Here is a 26,210-nt window from a genome sequence, read left to right as displayed (position 1 = left end):
GTGGTGGTGGCAGTATTTAGGTCCAGTAAAAGTAACTGTAAAATACTCTGATATAAGTAAAAGAAATGACAGTCCCGTAAGTGTAACTGTTATATAGATAGCTGTAGGTTATGTCGCCACTTTTTAATTTAATCCTAACCCCCAACACTCCTCTGAAACAAAGAAAAAGTGCGTATATTTAGAGTGTCTGAAAATAAAACTCAAAAAGTGCGTATATTTAGAGTGTCTGAAAAAAAAAAAAAAAAAGTACGTATTTAGAGTCTGAAAAATACGCCCTTTTTTGTTTTTTCAGACTCTAAATACGCACTTTTTTGTTTTGTTTTGGTATATCTAGATACAAATTCATGCTAAATAATACACCAGTACCATACTGCAGACTCTTTTTTTGTAGAAGTGTGTCATATTAAAAGCTTACCCACCAAAGAACCAGTTTGAGGTTTAAAATGTGAGGCAAATAGGTGTGTCACAAAGTACTGAGAGCTTTGTTATCAGTGTTGTTTAATATACATTGGTCTACACTAGGGCTAAGGTAGTTATCAATGTTATATCATCATCTGGATATTAGACTAGATATAGTGTCAGATCTTTCCAAAATAATAAAATTGCATAAGAGTCATTTCCTGGTTTTAAAGGCTGCATTTCAGTAAAGTGATGTAACTTTCTTAAACTACCAAACTGTTCAAACCATTTGCTTTTTTCTGATTATCCATCAAAAATGTTATTGTGTAAATATTTTGTGCACAAAAAGTCAACATTGTAAATTGCTGCATTAATCTTTGTGGAGAATATCTATTTAAACATCTGATGAAGCAACAAACATTATGTTTTACTTCCAGAAGGAATCAGTGTTTCTGAAACCATGAAATATGTTCCCTTCAGTATGACGAAATTGTTTTCTATTTGATGTACAGCCAAAAAAATGCTTACTTTTCTAATGTAACGGGGCCTTTGTTAGGTATAAGGGATATGACATGCTTTTAGTGTCTACAGAATAGAGTATTCAATTGTTATCAGCATAAAAAGTTGGACTACATTTGTAGAATAAATGCCAGCAACATTTTCTACTTTGTGTAAAAAGGTGGTTTGGTTAATTACTGGTAACTTGAATCGAAGACATCTGTGAATATGTGTTTGTAAAATAATAAAACCTGTGAAATAAACTTTTTGTTGAACGACAGACCTGAGTGAGCAGTGACTTCAGCATCCAACACTAAACAGATAAGTCTGGTTTAAACGTTAAGTTGTATTTCATGATACATTTATTTGGTTTTATATAAATCCAGCTCAGGAATGATGGACTCTGCCACTACCTATGAACACTACTATATACAGAGAGGAAGTCACTGTATTTAATTAATACATAGCTCTCTTTGACAACTATAAAAAGTATGAAAAATTTAGTTTCATTTAACAAAATCTCCTGGTTTATAATTATTTGACCTCAGCTCTATCGAGGGATGGGTGAAATGGCTAAAATCAACTATACCCATTATAGGTAATTTCATCCCCATAAGTATAAGGGGTTTAACAATACCAACAACTCAAGGTATGATAATATAAGGATAACAAGTCAATGATATTTGTCAAGATTAGAAAAATAAATTAAGATCCTTCATAAATGTATGAATCTGATGCATCAGCATTTGTATTAAATTTGTTTAATAATTAACTTGAAAGGCATCCATTTTCCTTCTTTGAGTTTATTTCTTTAAGTAAAATCCCTGATATAAAGTTCCCTGCTCGATTAAATGTAGAGTTAACTCACAATGAGGTCCTCTTGTGAGAAATACAATCAGTTTCCAGGTTTATTTTGTACATCTAGATCAAACTAATGCTAAATAATACACCTGTCCTGCAATAAATATAATGGACATCAATGAGGATAGATAACAGGAAAAGGTCAAAGCAGTCACATATCTAAAATTATCTTATTTGACATTACATTGTATATTACTATATTAAAATACTAGATTGATCTTGCCTTGGCGAAAGAGGTTACAAATGTCTGTGTCCAATAAACTAAACTGTTCTGGTTAAATAAAAGCACAGAGATAATTCATAAAGAATAATAAATGATAATCATAGTGGCCTAATTACAATGAGAAACATCAAATAGAAGGGAAAGAAGAAAAAAAATATATATATACTAATAATAATAATAACAAATACATTTTGGTAAATAATACAACCAAATTAGGATCAATAAAGTTCTATCTTATCTTATCTTATGTAAATACAATTATACATTTAGTTGGGTCATTTTTTGTTGTTGAATTTAGAATCGGAGGATGAAACCCTCTTTATTTTTGTCACAGTGAATTTTGGTCTCTGGTTTTAACCAATCCTAATACTACAGTAGGAATACTTATTTTAGGTCTGTTCAGGGAATTGAACCGGCGATCATACGATTCCCAGTCCAAGCCCCTTCTGACTGAGCCTCTGCTGGATGAATAAAGTGCAGGTCCTGTCATATAATTGTCATAAGAGTAGGAGTATAGTGGGCCATTAAAATGTCATATTAAACTAAAGTATGTCATGAAAATGTCAAAAGAAGTATGACATACAATAAATGATCAAATTCACAAGTTATTTAAAAAAAAAAAGTCCAAGTATAGTGGGTGTGATATAATGTCATTAAAGTAAGCCATAAAAATGTCAAAAAAGGTTTGTCACACTATAATGTAATGTCTGCCATGAAAAAGTAATTTAAATAAAAGTAAAAAAAGTTATAGTATAAATAGTCATTAAACTCATATGTCATAAACGTGTGATATGTGATAAATAGTCCTGGTATGGTATGTTATACACAACAACAATACTACACTATATACTATACTAACAAGTATAGTATGTCATATAAATGTCACACAAAACGTACGCAACGAAAATGTCAAACAAGACCTTTATTTAGTATATAGTTTAAAAAGTCATGTATATTTCGTCAAAATAAGATAGTTTAGTTTATCGATGTACTTTGTCCGTTATCTTTTAATGTTGGTATAACGATGAAGAATACTCTATTCTGTACACAATACAATCTTATCAATATGAGACCTATTTCTTGCAATATTAAGCATTTGTTTTGGCTGGACATCAAAGAGAGACATTATCAAAAACTTGGATTTTGGGTTGTTTTCCAAGAAGAGCTGCAAACAGCAGCTTGACATATTTGACGTTATTAGAAACAGTGATTTATTTTGGAAGAAATGTACATCGTTGGCTTTGTAATAGGATACATTTAGACTGTGGCTGCGAGGGAGTGCGTCGTCTTTCAATGGTTGATGGTTCGATCCCAGCCAATGCATTCAACATGTCGATGTGTCCTTGTGGAAGATATTGAACCCTGAGTTGCTGTGTGTGTGTGTGTGTGTGTGTGTGTGTGTGTGTGTGTGTGTGTGTGTGTGTGTGTGTGTGTGTGTGTGTGTGTGTGTGTGTGTGTGTGTGTGTGTGCGCATGTGCATATGTCTGTGTGTATGTCTGTGTGTATGTGAGTATATGTGTATTTGTGTGTGTGTGTGCGTGTGTGTGTGCGTGTGTGTGTGTGTGTGTGTGTATGTGTGTGTGTGTCTATCTGTGTGTGTGTGTGTGTGTGTGTGTGTGTGTGTGTATGTGTGTGTGTGTATTTGTGTGTGAGTATATGTGTATGTGTGTGTGAGTATGTGTATGTGTGTGTATGTGTGTGTGTGTGTGTTTGTGTGTGTGAGTTAATGTGTATGTGTGTGTGTGTGTATGTGTGTGTCTGTGTGTGTGTGTGTGTGTATGTGTGTGTCTGTGTGTGTATGTGTGTGTATGTGTGTCTGTGTGTGTGTATGTGTGTCTGTGTGTGTGTGTCTGTGTGTGTGTATGTGTGTGTTTATGTGTATGTGTATGTGTGGGTGTGTATGTGTGTGTCTGTGTGTGTCTGTGTGTGTCTGTGTGTGTGTGTGTATGTGTGTGTGTGTGTATGTGTGTGTGTGTGTTTTTGTGTGTGTCTGTGTGTGTGTGTATGTGTGTGTGTGTATGTGTATGTGTATGTGTGGGTGTGTGTGTGTGTGTGTGTGTATGTGTATGTGTCTGTGTGTGTGTGTGTGTGTGTGTGTGTGTGTGTGTGTGTGTGTGTGTGTGTAGCGCTTTTGTCCTATAGTACACATTGGAATTATTTCTTACTTAACTTCTTTGATCGTTAAAGTAACTAAAGTAATCAAATACATGTAGTATAATAGTAGGTGGTGCTAGTTTTAATTACTGCCGGTTAGTTAAATATATAATAATACATCAAACAAATATGAAATATATTTAGCATTATTAATTCAAACTATTAACTTAAAAATGTTAAATACATGTAGTAGAATAAAAACAACAACACAGGCCTTTCACATGTGGAGTAGATAGATAGATAGTGTTACGGTTTTGTATTTATGTTTTCATTTTCCACCTTTGTTTTGAAATGTTTTCCTCCTTGTGTCTTCTCTGTTCCTTCTTCCTGTGTTTGCCTTCCTGTCGTTAGTTTCCCTGGTGTGTCTGATTGTCTGATTGTGTTCACCTGTTGCCCTTGTGTTTCTGCCTCCCTTACCCCAGCTGTGTCTTCTCTTGTGATTACCCCTCTCTGTATTTAGTCTTGTCTTCCCCTGTGTGCCTGGTCGGTTCATTGTTGGTTTTTCCTGTCTCCCTCCATGTCAGTCACGGTCAGTTTTGTTTGTATTCGCTACCTTGTGCTATCTATGTTTTTTCATGCCTTGTTTTTGTGCTCATCGGCTTTGGAATAAAGCTCGCCTTTTGTTTATAGACCTTTTTCCTTTTTGAAGTCTGCATTTGGGTCCTCCCTTTACCCTTTCCACATTACCTAACAGATAGATAGATATATGAAGTATAATGTAGAATAACATGTAAATAAATAACAGTAACTCAACATTTTAATCTATTCTCTCAAATGTAATTGTATGCTGGAATATTATGAGTTAAGATTATGATTGTTCAGGTACTAGGAAACTAAACCAGGAAGTATAAAACTAACAGGTGTCCACAAACATCAGCATCAGTTTCTCTCCACGTGGCCTCACGCTGCCCCCTGCTGGTCAGAGGACAGTATTACATGTTTAAATAGTTTAAATCCATCACCTGTTTTTAATCATAATGCAGGTAACTGGGAATGTCTCAGGCTCACAGGAAAGTTGTTTACTTGTGTTTCTCTTGACTTGTGTGCTTACATATTTTGTGTCAAATCACCAGTGGTGGTGGCAGTATTTAGGTCCAGTAAAAGTAACTGTAAAATACTCTGATATAAGTAAAAGAAATGACAGTCCCGTAAGTGTAACTGTTATATAGATAGCTGTAGGTTATGTCGCCACTTTTTAATTTAATCCTAACCCCCAACACTCCTCTGAAACAAAAGAAAAAGTGCGTATATTTAGAGTGTCTGAAAATAAAACTCAAAAAGTGCGTATATTTAGAGTGTCTGAAAAAAAAAAAAAAAAAGTACGTATTTAGAGTCTGAAAAATACGCCCTTTTTTGTTTTTTCAGACTCTAAATACGCACTTTTTTGTTTTGGTATATCTAGATACAAATTCATGCTAAATAATACACCAGTACCATACTGCAGACTCTTTTTTTGTAGAAGTGTGTCATATTAAAAGCTTACCCACCAAAGAACCAGTTTGAGGTTTAAAATGTGAGGCAAATAGGTGTGTCACAAAGTACTGAGAGCTTTGTTATCAGTGTTGTTTAATATACATTGGTCTACACTAGGGCTAAGGTAGTTATCAATGTTATATCATCATCTGGATATTAGACTAGATATAGTGTCAGATCTTTCCAAAATAATAAAATTGCATAAGAGTCATTTCCTGGTTTTAAAGGCTGCATTTCAGTAAAGTGATGTAACTTTCTTAAACTACCAAACTGTTCAAACCATTTGCTTTTTTCTGATTATCCATCAAAAATGTTATTGTGTAAATATTTTGTGCACAAATAGTCAATCTACAATATTGTTAGAGGTGGTGGGGGAAAAATGTTGTGATGTTTTATATTCTCCATATCGCCCAGCCGTAGTCTAAACAACAGGATAAGGAAACATTCATTGCTGTTTTGCCATGGTAGCTATCTTGAACCTATTATGTCTTGAATGTTAACGGTTGCAAGTCAAAACAGCATATATTAAATTGTAATGACTCTGGCCAATTTCAATCTAATTTCTTTATTTTTCTGTAACTGTATTTTAAAGAAAATATTCTTCCTTCCACACTACAGGTGTAGATATGGCTACTGCAAATTATGTACCACCAGAAGATCGGTTTCTGTGCTCCATCTGTCTGGATGTGTTCACTGATCCAGTCACTATACCATGTGGACACAACTTCTGCAAAACCTGCATCACTGAACACTGGGATACAAGTGACAGGTGCCAGTGTCCCATGTGTAATAAAGAGTTCAACACAAGACCTGAGCTTCACGTTAACACTTTCATCTCTGAGATGGTCGCTGAGTTCAGACAGTCGGCTCAACAGAAAGCCAGCAGCAGCAGCAGCAGCTCAGAGCAACAAGTCTTCAAACCAGGAGAAGTTCCCTGTGACGTCTGCACTGAAACCAAACTGAAGGCCCTGAAGTCCTGCCTGGTGTGTCTGACCTCCTACTGTGAGACTCACCTGGAGCCTCATCTGACAAAGTCAGGTCTGAAAAGACATCAGCTGATCGACCCTGTGGAGAACCTGGAAGACAGGATGTGTACGAAGCACGATAAACCTCTGGAGCTGTTCTGTAAGACCGACCAGACATGTGTCTGCATGCTCTGCACTGTTTCAGACCACAAGATGCATGATGTGGTTCCTCTCAAACAAGAATATGAAGGGAAGAAGGCTGAGCTTGAGACAGAAATTCAGCAGATGATCCAGAAGAGACAACTGAAGATTGAGGAGATCAAACACTCAGTGGACCTCAGTAAGAAAGAAGCAGATAGAGAGGAAGCAGAAGGAGTTCAGGTCTTCACTGCTCTGAAGGAGTCTGTTGAGAGAGGCCAGGCCAATCTCATCAACACGATCAAAGAGAAGCAGAAAACTACTGAAAACCAGGCGGAAGATTTCATCAAAGAGCTGGAACAGGAAATCTCTGAGCTGAAGAAGAGAAGCTCTGAGGTGGAGCAGGTCACACACTCTGAAGACCACCTCCATCTTCTCCAAAGATTCATGTCCCTTAAAGTTGCTCCACCCACCAAGGACTGGACAGAGGTCAGCATCCATTCATCACATGAGGGAACTGTGGTGAGAGCTGTGGTTCAGCTGGAGGAGACTTTCAGTGAAGAGATGAAGAAGCTGATTGAAGCTGAGCTGAAGAGGTTCCAGAAGTATGCAGTGGATGTGACTCTTGATCCTGATACAGCACATCCTGAACTCATCCTGTCTGATGATGGAAAACAAGTGAGTGATAGTGATGTAAAGAAGAATCTCCCAAAAAACCCAGAGAGATTTTCTGATTGTATTTGTGTTTTAGGAAAGCAGAGTTTCTCTTCAGGCAGATTTTACTTTGAGGTTCAAGTTAAAGGAAAGACCGAGTGGGAATTAGGAGTGGCCAGAGAGTCGATCAACAGGAAGGGAGGAATCAAACTGGGCCCTCAGTGGGGTTTCTGGACTATATGGTTGAGAAATGGAATCGAGTACAAAGCTCTTGATGATCCTCCAGTTCTTCTCTCTCTGAAGTCTCAGCCTCAGAAGGTGGGGGTGTTTGTGGATTATGAGGAGGGTCTGGTCTCCTTTTATGACGTAGATGCTGCAGCTCTTATCTACTCCTTCACTGGCTGCTCCTTCACTGAGAAACTCTACCCATTCTTTGGTCCCTGTAATAATGATGGTGGTAAAAACTCTGCACCTCTGATCATCTCTCCTGTCAGAGTAAACTAATCACTTATCCTATATTGATTTATTTCCATTCAAGGTAATAAACAAACATATTTAGTATCAAAACTGTATAGCTTCCATCTTATTTTCTACAGAATCTGTTTACTCTGGCAAATTGATTTATACAAGTCAACATTGTAAATTGCTGCATTAATCCTTGTGGAGAATATCTATTTAAACATCTGATGAAGCAACAAACATTATGTTTTACTTCCAGAAGGAATCACTGTTTCTGAAACCATGAAATATGTTCCCTTCAGTGTGACGAAATTGTTTTCTATTTGTTGTGCAGCCAATAGAATGCTTACTTTTCTAATGTAACGTGGCCTTTATTAGGTATAAGGGATATGACATGCTTTTAGTGTCTACAGAATAGAGTATTCAATTGTTATCAGCATTAAAAGTTGGACTACATTTGTAGAATAAATGCCAGCAACATTTTCTACTTTGTGTAAAAAGGTGGTTTGGTTAATTACTGGGAACTTGAATGGAAGACATCTGTGAATATGTGTTTGTAAAATAAAAAAACCTGTCAAATAAACTTTTTGTTGAACGACAGAACTGAGTGAGCAGTGACTTGAGCATCCAACACTACACAGATAAGTCTGGTTTAAACGTTAAGTTGTATTTTATGATAAATGAATTGAGTTTTAATAAATCCAGCTCAGGAATGATGGACTCTGCCACTACCTATGAACACTACTATATACAGAGAGGAAGTCACTGCATTTAATTAATAAATATCTATCTTTGACAACTATAAATAGTATGAAAAATGCAGTTTCATTTAATAAAATCTCCTGGTTTATAATTATTTGACCTCAGCTCTATCGAGGGATGGGTGAAATGGCTAAAATCAACTATACCCATTATAGGTAATTTCATCCCCATAAGTATAAGGCGTTTAACAATACCAACAACTCAAGGTATGATAATATAAGGAGAACAAGTCAATGATATTTGTCAAGATTAGAAAAATAAATTAAGATCCTTCATAAATGTATGAATCTGATGCATCAACATTTGCATTAATTGTTTAATAATTAACTTGAAAGGCGTCCATTTTCCTTCTTTGAGTTTATTTCTTTAAGATCCCTGATATAAAGTTATCTGCACTTTTAAATGTAGAGTTAACTCACAATGAGGTCCTCTTGTGAGAAATACAATCAGTTCCCAGTTTTATTTTGTACATATAGATCAAACTAATGCTAAATAATACACCAGTCATGCAATAAATATAATGGGCATCAATGAGGATAGATAACAGAAAAAGGTCAAAAGTAGTCACATATCTAAAATGCTCTTATTTTACTTTACATTGTATATTACTATATTCAAATACTAGATTGATCTTGACTTGGTGAAAGAGGTTAAAAATATCTGTGTCCAATAAACTAAACTGTTCTGGTTAAAGTATAGCTGAGACAGTTTCAACACAAATGATAAAAGATAACAACACTTTTCACATATCTCACTCTCCCCACTGTTAGCACCACCTTTGCTCCATTTTAACCTGAAGAGTCGCTGGTATTTCACAACACCTGTGTGAATCAGAGGGAGGGAACACAACCAGCTGCAGTGAGAGGAGGAGCTACAGTGGAAAGAGGAGAGCTTCACGTCACACTCAGGAAATGAAAGTTATGTTAGTCAGAGAGGCAGCCACACTGCAGTCGAGACTAGTCTCTGTTTCTGTCTAAAGAAAATACAAACTGAGTTCATCAGATCTTTCTCAGCAACACAGCAGAGTCTCTGTCAAACACTGGTGAGTACATCTGATTATATTTACACTTTCAACAAAATATGATATAAGTATGGTGTTGTTTGTCCTCAGGCCTACGGTTCAGTCCTCTGGATTGAACTAACCTGTAACTGAATCTCTGCGGTTAGGAGTTTATCCTCATTCCTGGTTTCCTGCCATTATTACTGTTTACTGATTACTTCCTACATACTGCTTACTCTTTTTTGTAGAGGTGTGTCATATTAAAAGCTTACCACCAAAGAACCAGTTTGAGGTTTAAAATGTGAAGCAGATAGGTGTGTCACAAAGTACTGAGAGCTTTGTTATCAGTGTTATTCTTTAATATAAGTTGGGTCTACACTAGGGCTAAGGATGTTATCAATATTATATCATCATCTGGATATTAGACTAGATATAGTGTCAGATCTTTCCGAATTACTAAAATTGCAAAAGTGTCATTTCCTGCTTTTAAAGGCTGCATTACAGTAAAGTGATGTAACTTTCTTAAACTTCCAGACGGTTCAAACCATTTGCTTTTTCTGATTATCCATCAAAAATGTTATTGTGTAAATATTTTGTGCACAAATAGTTAATCTACAATATCGTTAGAGATGTTGGGGTGAAACATTTTGTGATGTTTTATATTCTCCATATCGCCCAGCCGTAGTCTAAACAACAGGATAAGGAAACATCCATTGCTGTTTTGCCATGGTAGCTATCTTGAACTTATTATGTCTTGAATGTTAACGGTTTGAGAATGAGTTCTTATTTTATTTAATGTATTTGGTTCTACAACAGATGATACAAATGTATATGTCAGTAAATGTGTACTAACAGATGCGGGGGTGTTTGTGAAAACAACGGGGACATGAGCTGCTGTCAGACATCAGCTGTGCGGTGTCATCACAAACGGACGTCGCTTCACGTGACGCTCCGGAGGAAAGGACGTCCCATTGCTCTTAAAACTCATTTCCCTGCTTCTCGTTGTTTCCTTGCGTCTCTCCATGCTTCCCTGGTGGGAGGGACTAAACGCAGGGAAACAACGCAAGTGAGGGACGCAAGGATTCCATTTAACCGACCTGAGACGCAGCCATAGAGTGCCACAGTGACGCGTCCTAAAACCCCGGAACTCCTTCTGGTTCCTTCGACAAAAACCAATGCAATTTCTCCATAGGATTTTGGAAAATAGCTCGAAATAAGCTCTGTGGTTGACACAAATTGATGAGACAGATCACGTTTTGTTCAGCCGGATGATATCCACATGTCTAACCTACTTTTATAATTTTCGAATCATAAATCTAATCGATAGATTTATGATTAGAAAAGGAAGGAACAGGAAGTGGTAAAATGCTAACTTACTTCCGGTTTTAGGACGCGTCACTGTTGCACTCTATAGGGGGGATAATCGGGCAGTTCGATGTGTGTAGGGGTGTGTGGGTGTGTGTGATTAAAACGTAGAAGCCTGCAGTCACTCTTAAACTGTTCTAATGAAGGTAAACACAGTGAAGGCGGTGCGTAAAAGGGCACAGCTCTTTACGCGCTGGTGCTGCACTTCTCAGAGGCTGCTGAGTTACACGTCCCACTGCCTCCTGACGCTGCAGCCATTTCATGAAGTGAAGGAGGTTTTCCTTCTATAAAACAGCTGTGGGAAACAGATACTGTGAATGTCACGGACGTGAATTCATGGATCAAGGCAGACTCTCCTGTTTTGCCAATCCGGTGCTTAAACAAATAGCTCTACACCCCTGGCCGAAATGTCCTTAAAATGAAGTCTGAGTTCGAAATATATCTCAAATAATGTATGCACTGCCATTTCCCCACATAAACATAAGAGTCTGCAATGAAACTGTTGTCTCCTGTGTGCTCCACTTCCTACTTGGCGCACCGGTAACTTTCTTGTACGAGGTTGAAACCTTAGGCTGAGCCGCCGAATCCCTCGGAACATCATAAAAGCCATTTTCAACTGTTTTCTGTTGGAAGTTTAACTAGGCTACAGCATTCACTGGATTATCCGTAAACTATTCGAACAAAAAAACGACACCGGTTTTTAGATTTCATATTCGGTTTTGAAACGGAAAAACCAAAAAACGAACCATACACGGATTCTGCCGCTAAAAGAAACCAATTTCGATTTATTTTTTATGTTTTGTATGACTGTTATAGGTGCGAAAATGTAAAAAATATATTATGAAAAAATATTTTTATATATTTATAATTCTGCAAATATTACGATAAACTCACAGCTATTTTGCGGCCCGGCAGAAACACCGCCCGTAACACCTGTAACTGAATATCTGCGGTTAGGAGTTTAACCTCATTCCTGGTTTCTGGCCATTATTACTGTTTACTGATTACTTCCTACATACTGCTTACTCTTTTTTTGTATAGGTTTGTCATATTAAAAGCTTAAATACCTGTCTATGCTGCCCCAGAACGCCTCGTTGGAGATTTCTCTTTTTCCATTGTTTTCTTCCTGGGTATGGTGACATGCCCATACCCAAATGGACCCATTGGTCCAAATGGACCAATCCGTGGAGCCGTTACGTCCGTGGAGCCGTTACGTTAAGTCCGTGGATTGGTCAAAATGTACCAATCCGCTGACTTCCTCACACACACACTCAATCTTTTCTCAGCTGCAGCTCTGCCGATTTCTCCTCCCTGAGACGGCGGGACGCGGCGAGGCTGTGAGTCGGTGTGTGAGCACACACACAAACTCCCAGCCAGGCTGCGGGTGTCGGGCTGGGTTTAGCTGTGTCTCGCTGTCTCGCAGACGGCCACTGGCCTCATAGGGAGGGGGGGCAGGAGCTCCAACAAGCCGTTTAGGACAGAGAGTGAATACACATACTATACAGAGATGCTGTATGAGAAACCAATGTGATTTTGGAAAATTGCACAATATAAATATATTTTAGTAGACCTCAACAATGGAATTATGATCAGTAGAAATGGCCATGACATGGGACCTTTAATATGAATTGGTCTACATTAGGGCTAATGTATTTATAAATGTCATATCATTATCTGGATACAACTCTGGATATAGTCTTAGATTTCAGTAAAACTGCATGAGTGTCATTTCCTGGTTTAAAGTCTGCATTACAGTAAAGTGATGTCATGTTCTTAAATTACCAGACTGTTCTATCCGTTTAATTATTTGTGTTGACCCACTTGGTCATTATATCACCATTGATTATTATGATGATTATTTATAAAAAATATACACGTGAAAAAACTTTGTGCACAAATAGTAAAGCCCAGAATATGCCTTAGTATGCATTTAGTGAAAAAACGTTGTGATGTTTTATATTCTCCATATCGCCAAGTCCTAGTCAAAAACAGGTTTATGGACATATTCATTGCGTATTGCCATGGTAGCTATCTTGAACTTATTATCATGAGTTGAATGGTTAGATGTGCATAGTGCAAGTCAAAAGAAAGCATATACAATAAAATCCCACATGTTTTTTTTCAACAAAATAACTCTATTTTAAATAAAATGTTCTTCTTCCACACAACAGACGTAGATATGGCTGCAGCAAGCTACCTGCAATCTGAAGATCAGTTTCTCTGCTCCATCTGTCTGGATGTGTTCACTGATCCAGTCAGCACATCATGTGGACACAACTTCTGTAAAGACTGCATCACTGAACACTGGGATAGAAGTGACAGGTGCCAGTGTCCCATGTGTAAAAAAGAGTTCAACACAAGACCTGAGCTGCACGTTAACACTTTCATCTCTGAGATGGTAGCTCAGTTCAGACAGTCGGCTCAACAGAAAGCCAGCAGCAGCAGCAGCTCAGAGCAACAAGTCTTCAAACCAGGAGAAGTTCCCTGTGACGTCTGCACTGAAACCAAACTGAAGGCCCTGAAGTCCTGCCTGGTGTGTCTGACCTCCTACTGTGAGACTCACCTGGAGCCTCATCTGAAAAAGTCAGTACTGAAAAGACATCAGCTGATCGACCCTGTGGAGAACCTGGAAGACAGGATGTGTCCGAAGCACGATAAACCTCTGGAGCTGTTCTGTAAGACCGACCAGACATGTGTCTGTATGCTCTGCCATTTCTCAGACCACAAGATGCATGATGTTGTTCCTCTCAAAGAAGAATATGAAGATAAGAAGGCAGAGTTGGGGAAGACAGAGGCTAAAATTCAGCAGATGATCCAGAGGAGACGACTGAAGATTCAGGAAATCAAACACTCAGTCGACCTCACGGAGAAAGATGCAGACAGAGAGGTAGCAGAACTTGTTCAGGTCTTTACTGCTCTGAAGGAGTCTGTTGAGAGACTCATCAACACTATCAAAGAGAAGCAGAAAGAAACTGAAAAGAAGGCTGAAACTTTAATCAAAGAACTGGACCTAGAAATCTCTGAGCTGAAGAAGAGAAGTGCAAAGGTTGAACATCTATCGCGTTCTGAAGACCACCTCCATGTTCTCCAGAGTGTCAAGACCCTAAACATCCAACACCCATCACCCACCAAGGACTGGACAAAGGTCATCATCCCTCCACCATCATATGAGGGGAATGTGGAAAAAGCTGTGGCTCAGCTGGAGGAGACACTCACTGAACTGAGGAAACTGCTTGAGGCTAAGCTGAAGGATGTCCAGAAGTACGCAGTAAATGTGACTCTTGATCCTGATACAGCACATCCCAATCTCATCCTGTCTGGTGGTGGAAAACGAGTCAGTCTTGGTGATGTGACAAAAAATCTTGCATACAACCCAAAAAGATTTCATTATTCCGTTTGTGTTTTAGGGAAGCAGAGTTTCTCTTCAGGAACATTTTACTATGAGGTTCAAGTTAAAGGAAAGACTGACTGAGAATTAGGAGTGGTCACAGAGTCCATAAACCGGATGGGGAAAATCAGACTGAGCCCTCAGAGGGGTATCTGGATAGCCTGGTTGAGAAATGGAAATGAGTACAAAGCTCTTGATGATCCTCCAGTCAGTCTCTCTCTGAAGTCTCAGCCTCAGAAGGTGCGGGTGTTTGTGGATTATGAGGAGGGTCTGGTCTCCTTTTATGACGTAGATACTGCAGCTCTGATCTACTCCTTTACTGGCTGCTCATTCACTGAGAAACTCTTCCCATACTTCAGTCCGTGTGTGAATGATGGGGGTCAAAACTCTGCACCTCTGATCATCTCTCCTGTCAGAGTAAACTAATCACGTTTGCTTTATTGATTTATTCCCATTCAAGGTAATAAACAAACATATTTAGTATAAAAACTATAGTTTTCATCTTATTTTCTACAGAATCTGTTTACTGTGTGGATTGGTTCACAGACAATTGTTAAGATATTTGATATTATGTATCCCATTACATAGTCAACACTATAAATTGATGCATTTGTCTTTGTGGAGAATGAATATCCAGTCGAACCTCTGATAAAGCCACGAACATTATTTTTCGCTTCCAGAATAAATCACTTTTTGTTATGAAATATGTCACATTTGAATGTTGCTAAATTACTTTAAAGCAAAGTCATTTTATTATTTGATGTGCAGCCAAAAAAACATGTCATTAAGGTTATGCCTATTCCATGCCTTCACTATATAGAGAACACAGTTTTTGTTATAGTTATTCTAGCATATAAACATTTTGTGTCAAATGAAATTAAAGTATACAGTACATGCCAACGTAATTTTCTTTTTTTGTAGGAAAGGTGGTTTGGCTAATTACTAATAACTTGGTGTAACTAATCTGTAAATATGTGACTGTTAAATCAAAACTGTAAAGTAAACTAGTTATTGAACATAAGGCTGGTTTACACTTAAGTTGTTTTTTTTATGACAAATGCATTGTGTTTCCTGTAAACCCTTCATCAACCCAGCACAGGGATGATGGACTCTGCCACCAAGAAGACTCATCTGTCTTTCTTTTTTAATTAAAACATTTCAAGAATTGTACCAATCATTAAAGGATATCAGACAAGGCAAATATGTGTTCATGTATACTGAGTTTCATTGGTTAAAAGGCAAAGACAACACAATTAATGTGAAGTGTAAATCAAAGTAAGAATGGGTAGCGTTATATCATCTGAAAAAAACAAACATTTTAAATAGTTAATTTAAAGATATTGTAAAAATAATGCTGGTGTTATTTTATCCATTACTAATCTATTAGCTGGTTGTACTTCAGTAACACCGGCGTCCATGTACACCACTTCCTGGTGTTCTGGCGCTGAGTGTCCACTGGATGGAGCACAACACAAAGGAGAGATAAGCATGGAGTCACTGTACTGTAAACCAAACACTGATATATGAGGAGACACAGTTTGTTACACATGTACAGGATGACCACACATGTTGACCAAGGACAACAGTTGTTTTAAATGGTGGTCTATTTAATAGTCCAACAATGGCCATACTTTATTTTTTGAATTTATCCTTACTTGTTGAACAGTATAAAAACAGTTGCTCGATAAATGTGTCAAACATTTTCTGTTAGAGATAAAAAAAAACGAGTGGATCTTTTACGTGATATAACAACAGTTTATATTTATGGATTAATCCTAAAAATGCATTAATTATATTTTTAATTGTTTGCTTTCCAGGCACATCACAACACCGACATCTAGTAAATCTGATAAAGGTCCATCTCATCTTATCTTAGTCGTAATCAATTCAAATAGCAGTAAAATACCACAATTCTCATTAGGTGATTCAATACCACAGTAAAAAAAAACTATAAAGATTGAGCTGCAGTTAGGAAGTTCAGGTCATTATTCCCTTTTTAACATCCTACTTTTGCTCCAATACTCATTGTGAATTTGATGTATAATAGTGTAACTCAATATGAGCCCTGCTCTGGTACCTGCAGTGCTTTATAAAAAGTCCCACTACGTTTTTTTTATTTTGGCATCAACGTGGTACAGAAGAACAGCTCTGTGCTACCCCTCAAAACGTTTACTCAATAAATTAATTTGGCACGTGCCACACACACCTCATGCTAAACCACGCAAATTCTTGTGAGTCACCAAAATCAAGTCCTAACAACAAGAATACAATACTCTTAAGACCGGCAGGAAGGGGTAGAGCAATCCAGGAAAGAGGAGGGCTACAACCAGGGTTCGAGTTATAATCTGAGTTTTATGGGGGTCTTTAAAACTAACGCAAGTGCACGCATGCACGCATGCCCGCACGCAGCAGCAGCCCTCTACTTGCTACAAACCCTGTTCCACTCTGAGCCTGTTTTTCAGGTCTCAGGCTCGAAAATGACATTCCCAGAACAAATGACCATATCTTCCCTTCTAAAAGGGTTAAATTAATAATCTTTTCTCAAAGTAATGATAAACCTGTGAGTTGGATGTAGAAGTGTCAGAATCAATATAAATGTTTTTTATTTTAAAGAAAATTCAGATTTTACATAGTAAAAAACTGTAAATTATAGTGTCCGTCCAAAAATTATTTTTTACAGATAGTGAAAACTACCCTTGGATGATGGGTTAGTAGACTAAAAGCTTTAGGAATCCAAAGTACAACATATAATAAGTACCCTGTATCAAGATTGATGCAAAACAAGTGAAATTTGACCTTTTTAGAGAGATTTAGCCAAAAACTGGGCCATCTGGGGTCATTTGGGTGGATTTGACCTATCTCTGGCCCCCCTTGCTCGATCTGGTTGGTTGACATACCCTTGTGACCGTTAGAGCCAATACAATCGAAGGAGGATACTCACATACACATACATTGTAAAGAAAAAATGTTGCCGCTTCGCGTGTGGAAAGCGAAACTAAACTGGAGGAATGTCTCCTTCTGGAGTTTGGAAACTAAAACGCAGTTGTATTGCTTATGGATTATCAGAAATAATTTCAAAGAAGGCACAGACACATAGGATGAACCTATGGATTAACTGCAGCATCGTTTTTTTATCGTTTTAATGCCATTGAAGACCACTTTTGACCAAGGTAAGCCATATTTATATGTTTAGCTTCTTGGCTCCACATGTGATGATGTACGCTTTCGTTGATAGCGTCTCGAATGTTTATCACTGAGTGTTGAGGTGGGCACCGTTAGATTCAGTGTCTCCAGGACACCAAAAAATAGTGTTTGGTTGTGCATCTAGGATAAGTAATAAGGGAGTTCTGAGTGAGTTTATGTGCCTTAGTCGGTCCCGTTTTTTCGATCGAGGCTAATTCAGAGGCTGAGTGCTAGCATTGTGGGTTTTTTTTGAAAAAAAAATTAAAAAGATCAGTTAGCTGAGTTTCTTCCCGTTACATGGATATAACACATTCATAGTTTTATTCAATATTAAGATTCCTTAGACGTTGTTTCCTGCAAATGACGCGTTTATCCGCCCGGTACCGGGGGGAAGGCGTGAAACAGGTTTTAAAGGGGACCTATCATGCAAAATGCACTTTTGTACGTCTTTTATACATGAATATGTGTCCCCGGTGTTCCAGGGAACTCACCAAGTGTCAGAAAACACAACCCTCTCTATTTTCCTCCATACCCAAATCTCTAAAAAAGGGGCTGCAACGGATCTGATAAAAACTGATCCAGATTTGAACACTGTCCTGACATCAGGACGGTGGCGCTACGGCTATTGAGCCAACTCCACCAATCAGGAGGAGACAGCCACGGCCATTGCCGTTCGAAAGCGCTGGAGACGCTGAAGTACATATGCCAGGCCTGTAGATGGTGCTGTTCTCACTGAATCTGCCCTTGCAAAAACAGAGCTAAAAAATGTCAAATTGAGCAAAATGAGGCATGGCTAAAATGCATGATCTGTTTGGTATTTTGAAAAAAAAAAAGTATAAATATGCCTTATATAGGTATGGTCCTACACTATATTATTATAATATAGCATGATAGGTCCACTTTAAATATGAAAAGTTTCAACTACGCACACCACATAACACATCTCGGCTTGCGAAGCCCGTTCACATGCATAGATTGCGCAATCATTTATTTGGAGGTGAAGTGCAGGCATATTGTCATTCAAGAGAGAATACGATGCGTAGTTCTTTTGGAAAACATGTTTTTGTTTTAGCCTATTTACCTCGTTAACATTGACATTGTGATTAAAATAATGGTTGTTGGTAATCTATTAGCGACCCCCACATATGTATGTTTTCATTGCTTTCATAGGAGCTCAGACCCCTCCTTATGGGAGCTCAGCTCCCATTGGCTCCCACATAACTAGAACCCTGGCAACAACGTAACACCCCAGAAAGTTAAGTTTGTAAAGCCCCTTTCACACCAACGCGGTTCCAGGGCCAGTTCGGAGCTGGAGCTTGAAAAGCACCGGTTTTTCCCACACCGCAGCGGAGCCGCCTCTAAGCTCCGGAATCCGGTTCGTTTCAAGCACCAAAAAGTTGTCGGCCTAGAAAGCAAGCACCGCATACGTCACGCTTACGTCGGAAGATCTGGGCTGTGTCCAAATAACACACAACATCCGCCTTTCCGCCAGCTTCAACATGATCTGTGGAAATAACATTGAGAATCAGTTTTAATGTTATACCATAGTAATTAATGCTGCAAAGCTGGGTATTTTGAGCTTGGCGCATGCAGAGGCTAACAACAGCTAGCTCTAACGCCATCGAATAGGACGCATATTTACCTTCTTTCTCCTACGGAATCGTCGTTGAAGTTGATGATGATGATTGTAAATAACTTTTGAATGTAGCATGTAACGACTGTAAAGTTGGTAGTAAAGTTGTCCCATTTGTTCCATTTCGTTTCGACAGAGCAAAACCAAAACGAGTAGCGCTTCAATACAATCGGCAGGCACGCAAACGGTTACGTCATGACGCAAACGATGACGCAATGACGCAGCACCAGTCGGGCTCTGAGCGGTGTGAACAGAGCGGGAGCTGAACCGAAGAACCGGTTCCGAACCAGAAAAGCTCTAGCACGGAGCTAGAACGGGAAAAGCGTTGGTGTGAAAGGGGCATAAGAGAGGCAGCCACACCGAAGTCGAGGCAAGTTTCTTTGTTTCTCTCAAAGAAAATACAAACTGAGTTCATCAGATCCTTCTCAACAACAAAGCAGAGGTTCTGTCAAACACTGGTGAGTACAGCTGATTATATTGACCCTGTCAACAAGCAAGATTAACACAAAACTTTAGCTCTACTCAGGTGAAGGCTCCACTCTTAATGTAATACTTCGGAAAGTGTTAACAAGATAACAACGGCTATCTGTCCTCAGGGTAACTATACAGTAGCCCACTTTAACAGCTTCTGCTAGCTTCTTTCACAATCTCTCCGTGTCAGTTTTCGGGACTTTTAAACTGAATCTTTGTGGTTGGGAGTTTAGCTTCACTCCTGCTTTCCGGCCTACGTTTCTACATCCTAGATTTTGTCCAGCGGTTTCACATAAAGGTTGTCCCCAGGAGAACCAGCGGGAAGCTCTTTATACGAAGCAGGAAAAGGGAAATAAAAAAAAATTTGTTATCAAGTTAGCACAGCTTTGTTATCAGTGCCACCCATCAGTGATGGGTGGGTGACCCAACTGCCTCTTCACCCTCCTCCCTGAAGGCAGGAGGGTGAAGAGGCAGTTGGAGGGATGGGTGGGGTCACCCACAATGCTGAGTGCTTTGCGGGTGAGGCGGGTGTTGTAGAGGTCCAGGAGTGATGGGAGTGAGGCACCGATATATTTTTGAATATAAAATGGTTTGCATAACAGGACATAATCTGTTTCTGGTTTTCCAGGGTAGCATCAGTTAAGATAAGATTACTTAAATGGTCGCAGTTGCTTACAGCCTGGCATTGAGCAAGTAAAACAAAAAAGTATATGATTCAATATAACTCTGCCTAAATTTAAAAGAACATGAGTCATACTTGTTTCTTTTAAGATGTTTTTGATAACCTTCTTAAGATGTTTTTGATAACATTGTTAGAACATTATGCCCTACTGTTCTCAAAACGTTTCCAGCGGGACGTTTTTAGTTTGGTTCCCGGAATGTTCTTCTGAAGGGTAGGATAACGTTCTCTAAAGACATTCTTAAAATTGTTGGTGATAACTTTCTTAAGATGTATGAGCGCATTGAGACAATGAATAGGACGTATAAAAACGAATTTGCATGCCAATATTCACTCACATGCACTTATAATCACACTAATGCCGCGTTTCCACTACACAGCCTCGCTCGGCCCCGCTCGGCCTCCTTTGGCCGCGCCCGGCCTCGTTAGGACCAGCTCACTTTGTGGCGCGTTTCCATTACAGTTTAGGAACCGGGTCAGTATCTATAGTAACAGTGTAGGCGGAGCGACGCTGCTTAAAACTGCCGTGACGTCATCTTCAATGCGACACAACAATGGAGATGTGAAAGCGATCGTTTGCTTGTTTTTTGCTGTGTGGTTTATTATCACAAGAAATAGACAAGAGTTGTTTCGAAAGAGGCGACGTATAGCAAGACGAGGTATAGAAGAAGCTGACGCGAGAGTTCGGGCAGTCCTCCTACGCCGCAGAGACTACAGGACGACTCGAATCACTACTAACTACAATGCTACTTGGTAAGCTAACGTTCGCTAACTAGCAATGTGTTTAGGCTCACTCTCCCTATACGACCAAAGTATTTCAAGTATTTAATTAATTGTAGCTACCACTTTTACGTATTAAAATATGTATGCTTTTGTTTGTGTATTTCAGAAGTTACCGACCGAGCTACCGAGTGGTGGAATGTGATTGTTCCATCTTTCACACACTCAGTGGGTGGAGAACTTCAGGATGCCTGAGGAAAACCTACGTGTAATACCTAAATATTCATTGTATTGTATTGAACATAAATACATCTTTTCTTTTTCACATACATGTGTTTGTCAAATTATTTAAACCAAAAAAATGTTATCAGAATTGACTATTTAGTAAATATTTGAATTTCAAGCACCAGTACTGCCCCCATAATAATAATCTAATAAATTAAGCAAATATCAAAGCAAACTATAAACATAAATACAAAAGTGTAAAACACAACAGAACTATATTCATAAATGCAAGTGTAAAAAATTGTTAACATGGATGGAGGCTAAAGTATCCACAGCATAAAATAATATGATTATGATGGTTTGTCTGAAAGACACAGCCTCAAGGTTCAAGGTTTTTTATTTTGTCATACGAACATAGCTAGTGTAGTTATGACAATGAACATCTTAGGTCACAGGCTCCTCCAACAGTGCAACACAATAACCCAGATGAACAGAAATATAGTGCAAGTAAATATTAAGCGCTGTGCACCGCTCTCTTTGTATAGGTGTTTTCTTTTGTTCTCTTCTCTTTGAAATATATAAGCAATGTGTTTGAGTCTAGCACAACGAGGGTATTACAATTGAGTAATTTTTCTACATGTATTTATCATGTATTCTTAATACCATTATGTAATGTTATGTTTTAGAGGAGGACCTCAAGCTAGCAAACTCAATTTCAAACAGTATGCAGAGTTGTCCTGCTAAAGAGTTAAAATGTATTATTTAACCAAGTATTTATTCTCTTATTTGCTTTAATTGCAACAGATGATAAAGGTTTCACTGTGATAAGTATTCTCTTAAATCCATAAACCCCTGTACAGTGCTTTGTGGACGATGGTGTTTATGATATTTCTGACTGCAGAGGGACGCCTAGATGATGCCATCTTTCTGTGCGATCGCTGGTGGGTGCAATTATTTATCAACAAGCAATAAGATAAGACATGGCATTGATTCTGCTGGGCCAGTTGCCGTTCCTGCAGGGCCAGATCGTCTCCTCCTCGGTTTGTGCTGTTGATGCAGAGGACGTTGTTCGGAACTGTTCCTCCTCGCTAGTCCCAATGTAATCATCTAGAACAGAAACATGACTTGTAAATTCCACAAACTACTGCAGCACAATACTATAAATAGCAACAACAACTATAGAAAAGACAAACTGAACGTAAACAATGGCACATATGGTGTTAGCAAACAATAGCTCTCGCTAATGCTATCTGCCTAGCTAGCCTTCGGGGCTCCATCGGGGTTGTCGAACATAAATGTAAGGATAAAATAGACTTATTTGTTAGAAGTGAGCTTTAAAACAGATAGGGACACAAAGCAGGGACACAAAGCAGGGACACAAAGCTTTCAAGCAAATAACACAGCGTTAGCAAAAACGTACCATGCAGACTCCAGTAACGCCGTTGGAGAGTCCAGTGTCTGTGTAGAGACCTCCTGAAAGACTTTGATATTGCGAGTTGTCCCGTCGAGCACCCGCTGGACCTTATCATCTGCAATATAATGGACGTCGTCACTTCCTCGACCGACCATGGTGTGCTTTTCTTTGCCATTGTTGTAGCTCCTCCGTTAACAAAAATGCTGTTTGTAAAAATGGATTATCTCGCGCGCAGATTGTGACGATTCTCTCCGACCAATCAGCAGCCGAGAGCGTTGACGTCACAAACACAGCCCGGTTGTCTTTGGCCCTGGCCCCACGATTTTATGAGGCCAGAAAAACTGAGAATTAGGACCAGCCGGCCGGTACTAGGCCAAGTGGAAACGCAACCACAAACGGGCCGCTGACGTCACAGCCCTCTTAAACCGGGCTGCGCGCTGTAGTGGAAACGCGGCATAAGGTACAGTATTCATAATATCATATGTGTAAAATATCAGAAAATAATCACAGTTTTTTCTGACTATATAGGTTGTGTCTCGTATGCAGGTTCTAACTGTTAGATAAGCTATCTGGCCGTGTGTGGTTTGTGAGGGCTGCGTATAAAACAGTGTCCGCTGTTTATGCATTTTGGATAAAAATCGTTATTGCACCCTTTAGATTTGAGACCGACAGACATATAGAAGAACGGGCTGACTGTCACTGCCCGTCCCTGAAACCCCTGTTAGTGTTTGTATGTGTTTGTTTCTACTGTGTAGACTGTGTAGAACAACAAAAATGTTTTTAGAGAAAGTTATCCTACCTTTCAGAAGAACATTCTGGGAACCAAAATAAAACGTCCAGCTGAAAAAGTTTTAAGAATAGTAGGGCATAATGTTCGAACAATGTTATCAAAAACATTTGAAGAAGGTAATCACAAAATATTTTAAGAATGTTTTTAGAGAACATTATCCTACCTTTCAGAAGAACATTCTGGGAACCAAAAGAAAACTTCCCGCTGAAAACATTCCTAGAACAATGAATGGTAACATTCTCAGAATGTTTTTAGAACCAAAAATGTCTAGCTTGGAGGTCTTTCTCAACAACACAGCAGAGTCTCTGTCAAACACTAGTGAGTACAGGTGATTATATTAATTATTTCAACTAAATATTATATAAGTATGGTGTTGTTTGTCCTCAGGCCTACGGTTCAGCCCTCTGGATTTAACTAACTTGTAACTGAATATCTGTGGTTAGGAGTTTAACCTCATTCCTGGTTTCCTGCCATTATTACTGTTTACTGATTACTTCCTACATCCTGCTTACTCTTTTTTGTATAGGTGTATCATATTAAAAGCTTCCCAGCTAGACATTTTTGGTTCTAAAAACATTCTGAGAATGTTACATTCATTGTTCTAGGAATGTTTTCAGCGGGAAGTTTTCTTTTGGTTCCCAGAACGTTCTTCTGAAAGATAGGATAACGTTCTTTAAAAACATTCTTAAAATGTTTGGTGATAACATTGTTAGAACATTATGCCCTCCTATTCTTAAAACGTTTTCAGCGGGAAGTTTTTGTTTGGTTCCCAGAATGTTCTCCTGAAAGGTAGGATAACGTTCTCTAAAAACCTTCTTAAAATGTTTTTGATAACATTGTTACAACATTATGCCCTACTATAATTAAAACGTTTTCAGCGGGACGTTTTATTTTGGTTCCCAGAATGTTCTTCTTAAAGGTAGGATAACGTTCTTTAAAAACATTGTTAAAATGTTTGGTGATAACCTTCCTAAAATGTTTTTGATAACATTGTTAGAACATTATGCCCTACTGTTCTTAAAATGTTTTCAGCTGCAAGTTAGATTTTTTTATGTTGCCAGAATGTTATTATTTTAGAGAAGGATAACATGCTTTATGTTTAAAACATTATGCAAATGTTCTGTGGTAACAATTTACTAAAATATTTTTACATTATTAGAACATAAAGACATAATATTCCTGTAATTGCTCAACCCAAAAGTCCTGGGTAAGTGGACTGACCACTGTGGTCACTAGGATCATTTTGATAGTTTACTTAACTATTGGAATTTGACTATTAACACGTAAAAGGATGAATCGGAATCAGCTGGTGAGCGTAACATTTGTTTATTAGAAAAGGGGAGCTGGGAGTGGAGGTTGGTTATGGCAGCAGTGGGAAACAGTTGTTCCAGGGTGGAGAGGCCTGGCTGGTCTTGAGAGTGTGGCAGGCCTTGGATTCCTCCTGGGAGAGACACAAAAATCAGTGTGAGGCAAAAGCAGGCAAAGTTGTCAATAGATCTGCATGCAAAAAGCTAGAGCGGCACGCAACAAACCTTTCGCAACAAGCTGGCAGCGAATGAGTGCAGGCTGCAGGCTTTCATAGTGTGGCTGATGAGCAGGTTGCAGGTGTGGTTGATTGGAGATTGCTCCCAGCCGTGTAGAGCAGAAAAAAGAATAACCTCATGAAAACATTATCCAAATGTTGCTTTCAAAATGTTCTTCTTTTGTTATCATGTAACATTGAGGGAATGTTTTATAAAAGAACATCTTTAATGTGTTACCCCAACAACGTCCAAAACATATCCTTAGAATGTTGCAGGCAAAACGTTCCACCTTTGTTAACATATCACATTAAAGGAACGTTTTATAAAAAAATGTTCTGTCATCTCAGGCCTTAATAACATCCTCAAAACATCCTCTGAATGTTGCAGTTAAAACGTTATGTCTTAGTTAACCTTAAACCTTATAGGAACATTATTTGAAAAAATAAACATCCTAAAAAGGTTCTTTGAACATCAGATTAAAACGTTTCTTTAAAACCTTATTAGAACCTGTAGGTAACGTTAGCCAAAGTTGTGAGAACGTTCCCCGCTAGCTGGGTTACCACCAAAGAACCAGTTTGAGGTTTAAAATGTGAAGCAACTAGGGGTGTTAGAAATGTGTCGTAAAGTATTGAGAGATTTGCTATCAGTGTTATTCTTTAACATACAGTAAATTGGTCTACACTAGGGCTAAGGTTGTTATTGTTAGGGAATAATTTGTCCTAGTGTCCTCCTTCCCCCTCTGACACAGATGCTCCAACCTTGAGCAGCCGTTATCACCCTTAAGGAGGGTCTGCCTTAGCAAGTTGTTGTTGTTACCAGTTTATGACCGGGCAACTCTCGGTTAGAGTTAGTTGTATTAGGTTAGTTGAAAGCAATGGTATGATGTTGAATTATTTTTCGCTTAAACTTAATATTATTGCTTTCAACTAACCTAATGTGTAATTTTTTGACATAATACATTTATTTAAGTCAACGTTTAAAATGTGTTTTATTTCGACATACACAAGAACTGTATCAGTACCAGTAAATTAAAGTCTCATTGACAGTGTTTGTACTGTACATGAAACCTAAACGAAAGGCAACAGTCACCATGTTCTTAAACATTTGAATAAAAGCACTAACAAATCACTGCAATACTCCCTCAGGACTTTTCTTCACAGTGTTGGTTTCAAAATAAAAGAACATGTCATTGTGAGCAGAAAACTTATAATAAAAGAAAGTCTCTTATCTGTT

General features: G+C 38.5%; 3 protein-coding genes across 5 annotated transcripts in view; all 3 read left to right on the top strand.

The window, feature by feature from the left end:
- Positions 1-8,162, top strand: part of LOC117481770 (E3 ubiquitin-protein ligase TRIM21-like) — a 48,825-nt gene extending 40,663 nt beyond the window's left edge. The window contains exons 1-2 of one of the 3 annotated variants that reach the window (XM_034129665.1): positions 4,597-4,664; positions 6,227-8,162. In XM_034129665.1, the coding sequence (XP_033985556.1) occupies positions 6,235-7,869 (1,635 nt within the window). In that variant the 5' untranslated portion in view covers positions 4,597-4,664; positions 6,227-6,234 and the 3' untranslated portion in view covers positions 7,870-8,162. Of the gene's footprint in view, positions 1-4,596; positions 4,665-6,226 lie in introns of those variants that run through there. The other 2 variants (XM_034129667.1, XM_034129666.1) reach the window with 2 other exon arrangements.
- Positions 8,163-9,480: 1,318 nt separating this feature from the next.
- Positions 9,481-26,210, top strand: part of LOC117481744 (E3 ubiquitin-protein ligase TRIM39-like) — a 108,530-nt gene continuing 91,800 nt past the window's right edge. The window contains exon 1 of the mRNA XM_034129620.1: positions 9,481-9,628. The gene's annotated coding sequence lies outside the window, so the exon portion shown is untranslated. The remainder of the gene's footprint in view (positions 9,629-26,210) is intronic.
- On the top strand, positions 13,131-14,765 carry LOC117481974 (E3 ubiquitin/ISG15 ligase TRIM25-like). Its single transcript, XM_034129918.1, has 3 exons — positions 13,131-13,484; positions 13,536-14,285; positions 14,565-14,765. The coding sequence occupies exons 1-3, from the start codon at positions 13,131-13,133 to the stop codon at positions 14,763-14,765; spliced, it is 1,305 nt and encodes a 434-aa protein (XP_033985809.1).

This window comes from Trematomus bernacchii, unplaced genomic scaffold (genome assembly GCF_902827165.1).
Source record: "Trematomus bernacchii unplaced genomic scaffold, fTreBer1.1, whole genome shotgun sequence".
Lineage (NCBI taxonomy): Eukaryota > Metazoa > Chordata > Actinopteri > Perciformes > Nototheniidae > Trematomus > Trematomus bernacchii.
Note: the sequence above shows the minus strand (reverse complement) of the source record. Positions and strands in the feature narration are given on the sequence as shown.

What these genes read in the sequence shown, in the direction of transcription:
- LOC117481974 (XM_034129918.1), top strand. Translation starts at nt 13,131, where the DNA reads ATGGCTGCAGCAAGCTACCTGCAATCTGAAGATCAGTTTCTCTGCTCC. An exon ending in AGGCCCTGAAGTCCTGCCTG is followed by an intron (nt 13,485 to 13,535) that starts GTGTGTCTGACC and finishes CATCTGAAAAAG; the next exon opens with TCAGTACTGAAAAGACATCA. An exon ending in TGTCTGGTGGTGGAAAACGA is followed by an intron (nt 14,286 to 14,564) that starts GTCAGTCTTGGT and finishes CTCTCTCTGAAG; the next exon opens with TCTCAGCCTCAGAAGGTGCG.